Below are 13,746 nucleotides of genomic sequence, written 5' to 3' on the forward strand. Positions count from 1 at the left end.
AGTCTGAATGAGTGGTTGCACGCCGCCTTCTTATATATCCGTATATACGGGGGAGTGGCTCGGCATGCAAATACCACTCGCCAATGTTCATGAATGTTCATTGGCCTTTTGAATAAGGCTTGGAGATGATTGGACTCTCAAGCGAGTTCCCATATGTAACGTCGTAGTGAAACGACTGAAGGGGAACTTGGGTGCATTCCACTTTGCTGGTAGACAGACATTCATGAATGCTACATAAAACAATTAATAAGAAAAGAAAAATTGTAAATGATACATTAGCACCATTAAAGGCTTAGAGCAATCCATTTTAATATTACACAAGCTTCACCAATAGTGAGCAATCAGCAATGATGTAGGTCTACATCCAAATCCACGAGATGGAGGGAGGTAAGCAAGGGAAATGCTAAAATTTGAATTGGAACACAGTCTTGGTGTTCCCTGTCTTGGTGTTCCCTTTTGTTTTGTTGGTTCGACTACTAGTTTGCGTATGTTCTGTTTCCTATTGTTCCCTCGTCTGTGTGCTGTTTCCTGTGTTTCTTGTTTTCTGGTTCTTGTGTTCTTTTGATATTGTTATTAAATAAATGTTAAAGAGTTAGTTCACCCAAAAATGAAAATTAGGCCATAATTTACTCACCTTCCAGGCATCCTAAGTGTATACAACTTTCTTCTTTTAGATTAATACAATCTGAGTTATATTAAAAATTATCCTGGCACTTCCCAGCTCTATAATGGATGGGTGTTTCCCTTCATCAGTCCAAAACAAGTCCAGTAAAGTGCATCCATCCACTTGGGGGGTCAATAAAGGCCTCCTGTAGCAAATTGATGTGTTTTTGAAAGTAAAATGTCCATATTTAAAATGTAATAAACACTTTAATCTACCTTGCGCCAGGGTGGCCATACACAGAAGCAGCTCCGGGCGGGTTACATAGGATGTCTGCATTGCGCATGCGCCGGTGAATCTCGCAAAAACCAACATTTGTTTACAGGAGGAAAGGAAGCAAAGCTTCCTTACTGTAGCAAAGGAAAACCAGTCTCCTTTTGGCTTATATTCAAATCCTTCGACATTTTTCTTCACAAATCCTCGTTTTGACCGTTGTTTTGATCTCTCCATGGCACGTTCGTGTTTATCACTTCCGAGTGGCACATGCGCAAGCCGACGTTTTACATTATCCGCCCGGAATAGCTTCTGCGTACTTCTGTGTAAATTTTAAATATGGATATTTTTCTTACAAAAATGCATCGATTCGCTACAGGAGGCCTTTATTCACCCCCCGGAGCCGTGTGAGGCACTTTTTATTATGGATGAATGCATATTATTGGACTTGTTTTGGACTGATGAGGAGAAACACCCATCCACCGCCATGATAGAGCTTGGGAGTGCCAGGATAATTTTTAATATAACTCAGATTCTATTAATCTAAAAGAAGGAAGTCATATACACCTAGGATGCCTGGAAGGTGAGTAAATTATGGGCTAATTTTCATTTTTGGGTGAACTAACCCTTTAAGCTGCAGTTGGATGCTGGCTGCCGTATTCCAGAAAGCAGATTATTATCCGTATATGTACCTGGGTATGTTGCATAAGTAAATGAATAACCTCTACTTTTGAAAGGTAACCTTCAAGGTAAGTAGGCATAGCAACTTTTTTATGATATAATTTATTTAGCAGTGGTGTAGTTGGAACCAAACGCACTAATATGTCCTGTGCTTCCTTTTTCTAAGGGCTGTTTGCATATCAATATTTGCCTTTTAAGTTGCTCAAGTTTGCTTTTCCCGCCAATGATTGACTGTCACACTCACGCACACACAAGGGGATGGAAGAGACGAGAGATGAGTAGCAATACTATTCAACCATTTATTAAACAATGTCTTTAAAAAAGACAACAGCATCGAACAAGTAATGAGGCTCTTAACTGAGTGGTTTTGGCAGATGTAGTAGTCCCAAAGTCCAGTAGTTGAGCCACGCCACAGCATCGACGGAGAGAGCAACAAGGCTTGTGAACGGTAGACCAGACAATGTGACAATGGCAGAGAGTCCTGTTTTATAGGGCGTGGCTCAACGAGCAACAGGTGATAAGGATTAGAATTCGGGTGATTGTGAACGCGTGGGTGGAGCTTCCGGGTGTGTGTCAGATGAGGGTGGCTGTGGTGAATGCCTGACACTACCCCCTCCTCCAGGGGCGGCTCCCGACGCCCTACACGACGTCGAGGGCGACCTCGACCGCGAGGGGCAGGCTGATCCGGATGGTCGCGATGGAAATCAGTGAGCAAGGTAGGGTCCAGGATGTCGTCCCGTGCGACCCAGGATCGTTCCTCTGGGCCATACCCCTCCCAGTCGACGAGATATTCCAGCCGGCCCCCCCGACGCCGTGAGCCCAGGATCTCGTGGACGGTGTATACGGAAGGTGGTTCCAGGATCTCCGGAGGAGGGGGCTCCACTTCAGCTCCCGGTGGTTCTGTGACAGAGGGATGATAAGGTTTCAGAAGGGAGACGTGAAAAGTGGGATGAATGCGATACCTGGGAGGGAGCTGAAGTTGGAACGTGACTTCGTTGATGCGTCTCAGGATCTGGAACGGACCAATGTAGCGGGGACTCAGCTTACGTCAGGGTTGACGGAGGCGGAGATCCCGTGTGGACAGCCACACCATGTCCCCTGGGTGGAATTCGGGGGCAGGTCTCCGTCGGACGTCCGCAAAGCGTTTATGTTGTTGTACCGCCCGCTGCAGATGGATATGAGCTGAGTCCCACACTCTCTCGCTCTCTCGAAACCAGTGGTCTACCGCTGGAACATTAGAGGGTTCCTCCGTCCAGGGAAACAGGGGTGGCTGGTACCCGAGTACGCACTGAAATGGTGTTAAGCCGGTGGTATCTTGGCGCAAGGAGTTCTGTGCGTACTCGACCCACGGGAGGAACCGGTTCCAGCAGTGTTGGTCCTTGTGACAGTATGCCCGGAGGTAACGTCCGAGTTCCTGGATCTTTCTCTCTGTCTGGCCGTTGGTCTGTGGGTGATATCCAGAAGACAGGTTAACTGAGACACCAAGTAATTTGAAAAAGGCTTTCCATACGTGCGAGATGAATTGAGGTCCCCGGTCCGACACGATCTCCTCGGGCAAGCCGAAGTGGCGGAAGAGCTGTTGGAATAGTGTCTCGGCAGTCTCCATCGCCGTAGGTAAACCCTTCAGGGGGAAAAACTTGCACATTTTAGAGAATCTATCCACCATGACCAGAATGCAAGTGTTACCTTCGGCTGCCGGGAGATCGGTCACAAAATCCACTCCTATGTGGGACCAGGGCCTCTGTGGTATGGGTAGTGGAACCAGTTTGCCTGTAGGAAGTTGGCGGGGTGAAGTAGACATGGCACAGACAGAGCAACTCTGGACGTACCTGATGGTATCCCGGCGCATACTGGGCCACCAGTAACGAGACCGGACGAGCGAGAGGGTCCGTTGGCTGCCAGGGTGTCCAGAGCCCGGAGACCGATGAGCTGTGTCCAGAAGGGTTTGACGTAGGGCGAGAGGAACGTAGATCTTGCCTTCTGGACATTCCGGCGGAGCAGCTTCCTGGAGAGTGGCGTTACGGATGTCCTCGTCTATCTCCCAGACAATGGGACTGATGATGAGGTTGGAGGGCACTATGGACTCTGGTTCAACGGATTGTTCGGGGGAATGGAGTCGGGATAGAGCGTCCGCCGAGATGTTTTTGGAACCTGGTCTATAGGTGATCTTATAGTTGAACCGTGTGAAAAACAGAGCCCATCTGGCTTGACGAGGATTGAGTCTTTTGGCCTCACGGATGTATTGGAGATTTTTATGGTCAGTGATGATGGTGAAAGGATGATTTGAGCCCTCCAACCAGTGACGCCACTCCTCCAGGGCAAGCTTGATGGCAAGGAGCTCTCTATTCCCCACGTCGTAATTCTGCTCCGCCGGAGACAGCTTTCGGGAATAGAAGGCACAGGGATGGAGGAGTGGAGGCTGTACTGATGGACGGTGGAACTCACATTTCTCCAGTTTGAGGTACAGACGGAACTCTCTGAGCTTGTGGAGGACCTGCTGGACGTGGTGGCGATGTTCGGCCATGTTCCGGGAGTAAATCAGGATGTCGATGTAGACAATAACGAACCGGTGAAGGAACTCCCGGAACACCTCGTTCATAAACGTTTGGAAGACGGAAGGGCTGATGGAGAGGCCGTACGGCATGACCCTATATTCATAGTGGCCGGTAGGTGTTACAAATGCCGTCTTCCATTCGTCTCCCGCACGGATACGAACGAGGTTGTACGCACTCCGCAGGTCCAGCTTCGTGAAGACTTGGGCTCCACGAAGCTCTTCGAGGGCGGCTGGGACCAGAGGGAGCGGATAGGGTTGCTGGATGACTTGGGAGTTGAGCTGACGGTAATCGATGCAAGGCCGTAACCCCCCATCCTTCTTGCCCACGAAGAAGAAGCTGGAAGCGGCTGGTGAGGTTGAGGGTTGGATGAATCCCTGAGCGAGGGCCTCCGAGATGTATTCCTCCATCGCCTGGCGCTCCGGGATGGACAGAGGATAAACTCGCCCCTTGGGGAGCTGGGCCCCTGGCAGCAAATCGATGGCACAATCCCATGGCCGATGTGGTGGTAACTGGGTGGCTGCTTGTTTGCTGAACACATCCTGGAATGCCATGTACTCAGCTGGGACCTCCGGAGCAGAGTCCTGATCCGGACTCTCAATCCGAGTCGAAGAGAGGAAGAGGTGATCGGCAGAAGGTCGGGGTATCTTGACCAAGCAGTGTTGATTACAGTAGTCACTCCAGTGCAGGATGTCACATGGGTCCCAGCTGAGTTCTGGATGGTGTTGCTGCAGCCATGGACGTCCCAGGATGATGCTGGCGGTGGAATCCTCCAGTACCAGAAATCTCATGTCCTCCGAGTGAAACAGACCAATTTGCAGAGTGATGATGGGTGAAGAATGTCGTATTTTCCCACGCCCCAGTGGTTTTCCTTGGATAGTTTTTACCGTTAGCACGTGACGATGGGGTAGAGGAGTCAGTTGTAGTTGCTGCAGACATTCCTGAGAGATGAAGTTGCCTGAGGAGCCGGAGTCCACCAGCGCAGAAACATTAGAAGTATGCAACGTCACGGGTAGTAATGTGAGAGAAGATATTTCCACCTCTGTAAAGAGGGTACTAAAAACTTCGGCGAAATGATTTGTAAACTGTTCGTATGAATGGATGATAGGATTGTCAGCATTCCAGATAGCTTTAGCCCACTGCAGGGCCTTACCGGTCAAGAGGGAGATGAGAAACGCCACCTTTGTGTCCTCGGATGTAAACTGTAGTGGTTGCATTTTGATGAAGAGATCCACTTGAAGCAGAAACCCGCTACACTCAGCCGCCTCTCCCGCAAAGGTTGCGGGCATGGCCATGGGAGATCCTGAGACGGAAGGCGGCGTCGATGGATGTTGAAATGCCGCCTTCAAGGCATTCACCAACTCGGAGAACGGGTTAGTAATGGCGGGTGTTTCGGTGCTCATGCTGTGTATTCTTGTTGTCGGTCTGGTCTTCTGTCACACTCACGCACACACAAGGGGATGGAAGAGACGAGAGATGAGTAGCAATACTATTCAACCATTTATTAAACAATGTCTTTAAAAAAGACAACAGCATCGAACAAGTAATGAGGCTCTTAACTGAGTGGTTTTGGCAGATGTAGTAGTCCCAAAGTCCAGTAGTTGAGCCACGCCACAGCATCGACGGAGAGAGCAACAAGGCTTGTGAACGGTAGACCAGACAATGTGACAATGGCAGAGAGTCCTGTTTTATAGGGCGTGGCTCAACGAGCAACAGGTGATAAGGATTAGAATTCGGGTGATTGTGAACGCGTGGGTGGAGCTTCCGGGTGTGTGTCAGATGAGGGTGGCTGTGGTGAATGCCTGACATTGACTGAGTGATATTTAGCATAAAAAACTAATAATTCTTGTTCTCTATACTAAAAAACTTTTTTTAAGAAAAAAAAATCTTTATAATAGTGTTTTGTTTGGTCTCAATTGTACCGTATTGGAGTTTGTCTTATGGTCTTCTTTTGGTGAATAAATTGTTTTGTTGCTTTATTCATTAGTTTACATTCCAGACCCTCTTTCTTTTTTTTCCAGATACACACAGTTTCTTAAAGATTTCCTGGAGTCTGCAGAGCAGAATTACTTTGTTGGGTTTCGTGTGCATTATTATCTGTTCACTGATCAACCACAACATGTTCCTGAACTAAAACTGGGTGAAGGACGTCAGCTGACAGTAATGGAAGTGCCTAGTTCTAACAGATGGCAGGAGATCACTTTGAGCAGGATGGAAAGGCTGGAGAAACTGATTGAGAGTCGATTGATCAATGAAGCAGACTATGTTTTCAGCCTTGATGTGGACACAAAGTTCTACGGGCGATGGGGGTCAGAGTCTTTGGGTCGTCTTATAGGTGTGATACATCCTGGTTACTATCAAGCATCACGTGAACAGTTCCCATATGAGCGCAGACCAGAGTCTCAAGCGTTCATTCCTCATGCTGAGGGTGATTATTATTACGGAGGAGCTGTGATCGGTGGATTAGTGAAAGATGTATATGAGGCTGCTAAAACCTGTCGGGAGCAGCTGGACATTGATGCAGCTAAATCTATTGAGGCAGCATGGCAGGAGGAGTCCCATTTGAACAGGTACTTCCTGTATAACAAACCCAGCAAGGTGCTCTCACCAGAATATCTGTGGCAGGACTTCAAAGCTCACACAAATGAAGTCAAAATCATTCGCTTCTCTCAAGTTATTAAAAACTATGCTGCAGTTCGTCCAAACTAATAGCAGCTGTTGTCTGAACATTCATGCACCTCGTTTGGAATTAGTACCTGCCCGGCATGTAAATGTTACTGGTGTTCTTGTCGACTAACAAAACCAGTGCCCAACTATTTTTTTTAATGAGAGATAAAAACATCATATAACAGAATAAGCAGATTATCAGAACAATTTTTCCCAACACTTTTGTATAGGTGACAGAGAAGGCAAATGAAAGGCACTTTAAATGCTAACACTGGTGAAGGATTTGAATGATTTTTCCATTTATTCAGAATGTACATGATCTAACGTTTAAAGTGAAGTAGCATTAGGAGTGTCTTGTTGTATATAACCAAAATATATAGAGAGAGATTCACATTTCTTCTCATTTTCATCAATCTGGATTTCAGTCATATCTGTTCTGTGTCTGATATATGTCATTATTTCCTAACCCTTTGTTTTTATTATGTTGTTCTAACCAAACTCTTGGTGTTGAAATAAAATCAGAGCAACAACTGTTTGGACAGGAAAATACCTGACAGAGAAACTGTTTATTTGTATATCAGTCATCAGTGATGGGATATCATTGAGAGGGATACCGACATCATGAAAATGGGTATAAAGGTGGCATTTCATTACAAACGGACAAACGCTACTTTGAGCCCAAATAGCAGAATTTAATAGAATTTATCATGTCTTATTAATTGGTTTATATGCTTTATTTGTTTTGGGTTTCATTTAATGATTTGGAAATTGTCTCAAAGGACCTTTAGAGTGCACCTGACATAAATCCCCCATGAGCCAACACACAACAACAACAACACTGGCATGGAAATACTCCCTGCCTGGGAATAAGTATGAAGCACTAGAAGGAACAAATAGTGCGGCTAAGACCAGATAAATTAAAGTACTATATAAAGAACTGCACAAAGGTACCTTCCTAACGGTCTAACTGAATTAATAACTACTTTTATTCTTCTGGTATGTTTTAAGCTAATAGTTTAACCGTATACTCACCATTTCTTTCATTAAATACTGGCCTTCCCAGTGCTGAATGAACTTAGAACAACTGAGTTTTTCTGTCTCACATGAAAAACATTTTATGCGCTGTATTAGTTTTTGTTGATCTTATGAAAACATAATGGAAATTTAATCAAAACCAGTTCAACTAGGTAACAATACCTTGTGTTATCATATTTACAGTGCTGTCAGACTTTGAATGAAGTGAACAATTGTGGCAAACAGTAAATGTTTTGTTACATACTACATAAATTTCTTCAGATAACCTTCAGATAATGTGCTGGTTTCATGCAAGTCAAAATTGTCATGTTTATGGGTATATATCATTAAAATAATTGAAGGTTACCACTTTTTTCTAGTATATGTTTTAGTGTGCCTACCTAGGACTTTTATTTTATCCCTCTTGGCCACCCATTAAAAATTTCTCAACAGTGTCAAAATGACTGTATAATGATTAATCAAATTAAATAAGGCGGGCATTACTGTTAGGCCACCTGTACAGAAGACGAGCACGAATATAAGCATGATGCTTCCGTTTTAACAGTTAACAAGTGGGATAAGAGATAAGTAAACTTTTATTATTTGACAACTGTTACGGCATGTTAAACGACCTACAGTAATATCGAGAAATAAAAACAATTCAAGCATACACCTTTTATATATACCTTTAAAAAGGTATTAAATTGCACCATTTACTTACCCTTAAGTTTCTAATATGCACCTTTTAGTGATAAATGAGGTACATTTATCACTAAAAGGTGCATATTAGAAACTTAAGGGTAAGTAAATGGTGCAATTTAATACCTTTTTTCTATGTAGAAGGACAAGCTTATTCACTGTCAGAAAAAAAGGCTTAAGCCTAGTCCTAGACTAAAATGTAAGTCTGAGCTGTTTCAACTGAAAAAAAAAAACTTGCACTAACTGATCATAAAATATATCAGTGCCTTTGTTTTGTCTTTAGATGCACACTAGTAATGTTTTTTTTTTTTTTTTTTTTTTTTTTTTTTTTCTAAGACACGTTTATAAAAATTACTTAAATGTCCCAAATGAACAATGGCCTAGTCCTGGCTTAGTCTAAGCTCTGTCTGTGAAACCGGGCCTAATTATGCACACATTAGGGGTAAAGAGAGTACAAAGATGTCCCTTTGATGTGATCTTTGATGTATGATGATTTTGTCTTATATTTATAGAATTTTTAGAATAATAAAATATCTAAACAAACTGAATAATTTGTGTGCCCTAAACAGACATTGTTAGTAGATAAAAGTGTAATGACAAGATATGCAAAGATATTTAAAATAAGTTATTTTACGTTCCATGGTAAACTGTTTTTTTTATTATTATTATCATGTGTCACTGGTTTTGTTTCCTCTATGCTTTTTAGGCCCGATTTTTGTCTATAATTTCTAAACTTTTTCTTCACGTTGATATTTGAGCTGAAGTTGGTTTCACTGTCATAAGGTAGGTTTATTTTCAAGTCATTTCACACATTTTATTTATTGCTTTTATATTTTTTACTGCATCCAATGAGTACATGATCTCAAATGAGTATTCATGAGTTTCACATTTTACATGCTCAAATACACAACAGTAAACAGAGTTTAATAGTTCTGTTTTTACTGGTCAGTTAAAAGATTTCAGGCTTATTATGTTCTCATCTGGCTTTGCGTTTCGTGCGTCATTTGTTGTGCTCTAGTACATGGTCCCACTCTAATGTGTTTATGTGACTAACAAACCATGATAACACTTCCCCTTTCCACAATATACACTTCATTTTGTGTACGCTTAATTCTTTGACTTCATTTCAGTGTGGACTCAAGTATGCCAGAAACAATGCTCCGTCAGAAATTCCTCATCTTTCTTGTGTTGCTTGGGATGGTAATGAGTGGGTATGTAATTAAATATTAGATAGTTTGCCTTGGTGTTTGGTTTGTGAATTGATGTGAGAACAATGCAGTATTAATGAAAACTTGTGTAGAACCAGTTGAGTAATTTCTCTGAAGTTGGTAGCATTACCACTGCTTGACATGGGGCCAGGGGAAGAACATAAAGTATTTAGCATGTTTATATTGTACTTTTTTTTTTGTTTGTTTAATAGAAAACAAATTAGTAAATGCATACTTCACAGAAATGCAAACATGTTGCCCTGCAAATCAAAAATGTCTGAGCAACACAAAAGCATTATTAGTAGGCCTACTATTTTTATTGTTTATACATATTCCTAAATTATGTGATCTTAAATTTATATATAGAATTTTAAATACTGAATTATCAGTTTAAAAATTTACACTTTGGTTAAAAGAAGAGTTTGAAGGATATTTGTTTTTAATAAAGATAGTTGTCAACCACAGCACCTAGCAATGTTGTTTTATTGGTGATTATACATAAATAGAACCAGTGGTGGACAAAGTACGCAAAGTAAAAGTACAGATACGTATAATAAAATAATACTCCAATAAAAGTAAAAGTACTCCTTTTTTAATTTTACTCGAGCAAAAGTACAAAAGTACTTTTTTATGTACTTATGTAAAAACATACTGATAGATAGATATATTTTGCATTTTTTTATAATTCTACTGCTCAAAATACCTGGGATTTCCCCAAAATAACCACTATATGGAGTCAAAATATATTTTTGTTGTTGATATGTACTACTTTGATGAGAGTGGTGTAGTAATGTTCACTGTGAAGCTTACACTGCAACGTACCTAAGAGAAAACAGATTCAACCATCTAATTTTCACCAGTAAGGTAAAATGTATTTTAAAGCTTGTTGTTACAGGTCACAGTTATATAGTTAGGAAGAACATTGTAAGGAAAATATAATTATATTTTCACTATAATTTTTTTCTTCTTAAATCTTGTCTTTGGTGTAAAAACACCCCTGGCCAAATATCCCAGAGGGCATCACTTCCCACTTTGATAATTACTGTAGTAACCATGTTCTGAACATCACATTCATACTTTTTCCCTCAGATGTAATTATCTAGGTGGCTGAATAAAAACATGTGGACTTTATATCTAAAAATTACCTCAACTTAGCACCAGCAAGCTTGTTAGCTAGACAGTTAGCATTAGCTAACAATATTTACTTATTTTCAGTAGGATTCTGAATAAACATTCATATCTGTTTACTCAGAAAGTTGATCCAAACAATATAAAATTTATACTGTTAATAAACAATATAAAACAGACATCACATAGGGCTAAATGTATAGTATAATAAAGTTTTAATTAAACTGTTAACGTTTAACTGCAGCAGGGAATATGAACGTGCATGAGTTATTTGAATTAATATGTGCTATATTAATGTTTTGTTTTTTGACCTTATGATTTTCAATTACAATAATTAATCCTAAAATTCGACATTAGTAACTTACTTTTCACAGCATCAGTCGTGCATGCACTCACAAGACCTCCTGTGTAACAGAGTTAAATAACAAAGGCAAAGACATGGTCATGTACAGGTTTGGAGTCGAACAATGGAAGACAGGTACAGCATAGACAACACATAAGAGTAGGCGAACCAGACCGGGCAGGATTCGTGACATCCTGGTTCTTACTTGCGAATTCAGTTGACTGGAGACTTGCTCTAAACGGATCATTTGAATCAATGAGTTGTCAACTCGAGAACAGCTGCAATCGGATCATTCCAATTTGTGAATTTGCGAACCAATTTAACAGGTTCATTGAAAAGAATCAGTTTGTTCACGAATCAGACATGCTTCTGCATCTCAGAGCATGTGATATATTATAAGGAGTAACGATATGTTTTATGAAATGTAGTGAAGTAAGAAGTATGCTTTGGAATGTAGTGAAGTAAAAGTTATTCAAAATAAAAGTACTCCAGTAAAGTACAGATACTTGAAAAATGTACTTAATAACAGTAACTAAGTAAAACTACTTTGTTACTGTCTATCACTGAATAGAACTAGCAAGTATCATAAAAAAGGACAATAAAACTTTTGGTGTTCCCATTAAAAAAAAAAAAACACTTTTAATGAGCAGACAAAGATGGTATAGTATAAGGCTTCTTTACTGCAAGCAAACTGAAGATGACTTCTCAATAATAAGTTTTAAACTTAAACTAGTAGAAGCACATTCAATAAAGGTTAACAGTCCTTATCTGAATTCTTTGCAGGATAATGTTCATGTAAACAAAGGATCCAAATGGCGAGGGAAGCCAACACAGGTAAGTTCAGGAACCACAGGAAAAGCATGTAACCTCAAGACCAGCCGACAAGGGAATGAAGTGAGTGGATATTTAAAGCGTGCCGTTAAGTGGATGCGGGTGTTGTAATTAATAATCGGGTGACTGTGAGCGAGTGTAGGAGGCTGGTGTGACAGGCGAGGTGGGTGCGGCTGGTGTCTCTGTGACAGTATCCCCTCCCCCACGGGCGTCTCCTGATGCCCGTAACCGACGGCGAGGACGACTGTGCCCCCTGGGGGCAGGAAGGTCTGGGTGGAGTAGATGAAAGTCAGTGAGGAGTGATGGGTCCAGAATATCGTCTCTATCCACACAGGATCTTTCTTCGGGACCGTACCCCTCCCAGTCCACTAGATACTGGAGTCGGCCATCTCGTCGTCAGGAGTCTAGGATATCTTGGACTTGGTAGATGGACTCGTTGGGATTGATTTCAGGAGGAGGAGGTACTTCGTGCTCTGTGGAAGGAGGGAGGAGAGGATTAACATAAGGTTTGAGGAGGGACACATGAAAGGAGGGTGCAATGCGATAGTGAGCAAGGAGTTGTAATTCATATGTGATTTCATTGATTTGGCGTGCAATGGGGAATGGACCAGTGAATCAGGGGCTCAGCTTCCTGCTGGGCAGACGGAGACGAATGTCCCGAGTGGACAGCCACACTTGGTCATCAGGTTGGTAGAAAGGTGTGGCCACCCGGCAGGCATCAGCTTGTTTCTTGTGTCTCCATACTGCTCGCTGGAGATGGACGTGAGCCAAGTACCAAACCCTCTCGCTCTCGCGGAACCAGTAATCTACCGCTGGGACTTCTGAGAGTTCTCCTGACCAGGGGAATAGAGGTGGTTGGTATCCGAGGAGGCATTGAAGCTGCGTCAAGCCTGTGGTCTCTTGGCACAAGGAGTTCTGTGCATATTCTTCCCAGGGTAGATACTGGCTTCAGGTGTCCTGATGTTGATGACAGTAGGCCCGGAGATAGCGCTCGATCTCCTGAATCTTGTGATCTGTCTGGCTGTTCGTCTGAGGGTGGTATACTTAGGAGAGAATGACACTCCTAGCAGCTGGAAGAACCCTCACCAGACCCTGGAGATGAACTGAGGCTCTCGGTCAGATATGATGTCTTCAGGGATTCCGAAATTACGGAACACATGTTGAAATAGGGCTTTGGCTGTTTCCAGAGCTGTAGGTAAGCCACGCAGGGGAATGAGCTTGCCTGCTTTGGAGAAACGGTCGACTACCACAAGCATAGTGGTGTATCTCTGAGAAGGTGGGAGGTCATTGGTGAACAGAGATGGGAAGTAACAAAGTACAAATACTTCGTTACTGTACTTAAGTAGATTTATCTGGTATCAGTACTTTACTTCACTATTTATTTTTCGGACTACTTTTTACTTCTACTCCTTACATTTTTACACAAATATCTGTACTTTCTACTTCTTACATTTTCAAACCAGGCTCGTTAATTTAGTTTTAATCAGCATTTGGTGGATCACCATTCGATAACCAATCTTCAATAAATCATGGATCGGTTAGTCTTGACTGGCAACGCGATTCGGCTCGCGTGCGCTCCTGGTCTCCACCAAACGGTTTCTATTAGAGTAATCATTGCGCCCGGGGGGAAAAAGGCAAAACTACTGACCTGTTCAAGACTTCAAGTGCATGTCAGTTTTGCATCTGTAAACAGGCTGCTAAGAGTTTCTAGCAGTTTAATGCTTAACTAAGTAAACAAAGACAAAACTA

General features: G+C 42.3%; 1 protein-coding gene across 3 annotated transcripts; it reads left to right on the plus strand.

Annotated features, from left to right (window-relative positions):
- The first annotated feature begins 1,440 nt into the window (after nucleotides 1–1,440).
- LOC127161207 (globoside alpha-1,3-N-acetylgalactosaminyltransferase 1-like) lies at nucleotides 1,441–8,448 on the plus strand. Of its 3 annotated transcripts, none has more exons than XM_051103837.1 (2): nucleotides 1,441–2,069; nucleotides 6,129–8,448. In XM_051103837.1, the coding sequence occupies exon 2, from the start codon at nucleotides 6,271–6,273 to the stop codon at nucleotides 6,814–6,816; it is 546 nt and encodes a 181-aa protein (XP_050959794.1). In that variant the 5' UTR covers nucleotides 1,441–2,069; nucleotides 6,129–6,270; the 3' UTR covers nucleotides 6,817–8,448. The 3 variants fall into 3 exon arrangements, with proteins under 3 accessions (XP_050959794.1, XP_050959795.1, XP_050959793.1); XM_051103838.1 differs by lacking the exon at nucleotides 1,441–2,069 and adding an exon at nucleotides 5,337–5,480; XM_051103836.1 differs by lacking the exon at nucleotides 1,441–2,069 and adding an exon at nucleotides 5,617–5,823.
- The last annotated feature ends 5,298 nt before the right edge of the window (nucleotides 8,449–13,746 follow it).

The sequence above is a fragment of the Labeo rohita genome, unplaced genomic scaffold, assembly GCF_022985175.1.
Source record: "Labeo rohita strain BAU-BD-2019 unplaced genomic scaffold, IGBB_LRoh.1.0 scaffold_583, whole genome shotgun sequence".
NCBI classification, from domain to species: Eukaryota; Metazoa; Chordata; class Actinopteri; order Cypriniformes; family Cyprinidae; genus Labeo; species Labeo rohita.

Coding starts and splice junctions, on each gene's coding strand:
- LOC127161207 (XM_051103837.1), top strand. CDS start 6,271: ATGGAAGTGCCTAGTTCTAACAGATGGCAGGAGATCACTTTGAGCAGG.